General features: G+C 49.2%; 1 protein-coding gene across 1 annotated transcript in view; it reads right to left on the bottom strand.

Moving 5' to 3' along the window:
• The window catches only part of LOC122150566 (protein FAM205A-like), a 6,302-nt gene extending 3,767 nt beyond the window's left edge, over positions 1-2,535 (bottom strand). Inside the window, exons 1-4 of the mRNA XM_042781809.1 lie at positions 2,392-2,535; positions 1,601-1,646; positions 1,048-1,108; positions 1-93 (exon numbers count right to left, since the gene is read on the bottom strand). Coding sequence (XP_042637743.1) covers positions 1-93; positions 1,048-1,108; positions 1,601-1,646; positions 2,392-2,535 — 344 coding nt within the window. The remainder of the gene's footprint in view (positions 94-1,047; positions 1,109-1,600; positions 1,647-2,391) is intronic.
• Between the last annotated feature and the right edge of the window lie 41 nt (positions 2,536-2,576).

Genomic DNA, 2,576 nt, shown 5'->3' with positions numbered 1-2,576 from the left:
TGAATCTCCAGAGCCATGTCGTTGCAGATGTGGCAGCAGGGGTCTGCACACAGGAGCCGCCGCACATGTCCCTCCTGAGGAAGCCAGCCCTGGCTGGGAAGGGAAACATGGCGGCCGTTACTGAGGCAGTGGCATCAGACTCCTTGGAAGAATGTGACTGGGGGGTTGGCCCTGTGCTCTCCTAGGCCTGTAGGTCCTGGGCACCCCTGGCAGTCTACCACTTTGCCTTTCTCCCTAAGCAAGGGCCACGCAGCAGGTTGGGGCTGGCTGAGCTGAAGGACTGGGTCTTGCTGGACAAAGTCGAAGACAACTGGTGGGTGGGTATGACCCTCTTAGAGGACCGGGAGGGGGTTCAGTTAAGAAGCTGAACTAGGAGAAGGGAATGAGGTAGATGAAGGTGTTGAGTACTTAGTGGAATGGGCCACACCAGAAACATCTCCAGGCTAAACCTGGAGTTATTCTTGTTTGAGGTTAAGGAACCAAAGCCTGCTATTCAGTGTTTCCACGTGTAAAACAAGATTCTTGTGGGAACTCTGAGTTCTGGGGGGTGTGGGCTGTCCCTGGTGCTGTACACTGTATCTTTTGTAAACCAGTTCTGTTCTCTGGAGATCTTAACAGGATATTATGACAGGTTCCTGTCTGAGGGATGTCTCAGGGACTTGCTTCCCTGAAGACAGACCAGAAGAGGTAATGTTTTTTAAGGTCCAGCTAAACTTAGAGGAGTCATCCCTGAAAAGACTGCAAAGAGTGTGACAGTGACATGTATACAAAATCCATTGTCTTAACTGGATAACTTTGCTGAGTTCAACCCCATGTAGAGTTGCTTACGAATTACATACTAGTCAGACCTGGATTCTAGGATGACCGTGGCTCTAGTACCAAGAGCAGAATTGGGAGACTTCTATTCTGGGACGTTGGATCCCCCTGGCCCTCGCTGTGCTCTCAACTAGTGAACCAGCCTTATTCCTGCTCTCATCCTTGCCTGGGTCATGTAGGAAGTGACCACAGGCCAGGCTGCGAGTTGGAAGACAGCCAAGAACAACTCACCTTTTCATGACGGAGAGCAGTTCCCATGGCTTCTCAGCTTCTTTCCGGGAAGCCCTCCTAGCTGCAAAAGCAGGAGACAGTGTTAGGTGTGATGGGAGAGGGTCAGGGCATCCTACAGGAAGCTGTGTAATTATGCTTTTGACTCTAAATGAGAGAAAGCTGAAAGTCTCAAGTTATGCTCTAGAGCATGTCTTTGTACAACTCCAACATTCCCAATGTGCTGTCCCGGAACTCGATTCACCTGAACTTTACCAGCAAGTGTTAATGAGGTAGCACTGAGTATTGAGAGACTCAGCGGCTTTCACAGATCAAAAACTAGTCAGTAACACACTTAAGGACTTTTTCCCTCTTCTTGTTTCTCATTCCCAGGGGAGCAAGCTAGTGAATTTGGGAATCTTCCCAGGCTCTGATATCCCATCCAAAGAAGCTTCCGTGAGAAGGTGTCAATTTATGGACTCGGATCTTCCATGTTGAGAGCATCTAGCTCCTGGCACCAAGGGTTAAAGAAAGTGCCCACAGTGAGAGGAAGCACAACAAGATATTGGGACCTTACCTCTTGATGCTGCATCCCGAGCTCTGTGTCTGGCTCTCTGACGTCGCTTAAAGACAAAGAAGAATGTGAAGCTAGGACACCGTTTTCTTTTAATATTCAAATGAGCTGAACACCATAAACACCTCTCAGCCCCTTCTGTGTATCTTCCTGTATTTATACACTCTTCCTTTCCCCAGTCCACCTCTCTCTTTTCCTTGATTGTGGTGAAACAGATACAACAGAACGTTGGCCATTTTCACCCTATTTCCATGTGTAACTCAGTGGCATGAGTGACACTTACCCTGGTGCCTCCACCACCACGATCCATTTCCAAGTTCCCCGTCTACCCTCTCACCCCAACACTTTCCTGCTCTGTCTCTGATTCCCTTCAAAGCTCTTCCACACCCCACGCCTCCACCCCACACCCAGGGGAAGTTCTGTGGGGCGACACAGGAAGAAGAGCGGGACAAATAAAGGTGAGTGGCTCCAGCAGCCAAAGGCTTCTTCTTACAAAAGAACCAGCAACCAGAGAAATGACCTAATGGGGAGGCCTTCTGAGCTCCAGCAAGGGACGCTTTACATGTTCTGGTCTCAACCCCAAGCCAGGTGGCGATACTCTTGCTTTCAAAGTAGAGTATGCTTCAGGGAGACCTCGCGGGGACCTGGATCTGAGAAGTGAATGACTATGTAAGAGCAGCTGAAGGTTTCATATAAAAAACTTGGGGACAGAGATGCTAAGGAGAGAAACTGAGGGTTTGCAATTTTCTTGTCTGAGCAGTAACAGTTCAGCAGTGGTCAGGGTATTTCCCTACCCGACAGCCACTCTTCCTAGGTTCCAGCTTTAATCCATGGTGACTCCTTTTCACTTGCCAAATAATCAGGATAATGATGAAGATGGAGGCATAGGTATATAAGGGACAGCCAATGTCCCACGGAACTAGGGAAGGGCTCAACATGGTTGAAGCCTCATCCCCGTGAGGAGACCAGTCATCCCTCT

This window comes from Orycteropus afer, unplaced genomic scaffold, assembly GCF_000298275.1.
Source record: "Orycteropus afer afer isolate SDZICR_OR568_19922 unplaced genomic scaffold, OryAfe1.0 scaffold00174, whole genome shotgun sequence".
Classification (NCBI taxonomy): Eukaryota; Metazoa; Chordata; class Mammalia; order Tubulidentata; family Orycteropodidae; genus Orycteropus; species Orycteropus afer.
The sequence above is the reverse complement of the archived record's forward strand: the minus strand, read 5'-3'. Positions and strand labels throughout refer to the sequence as shown.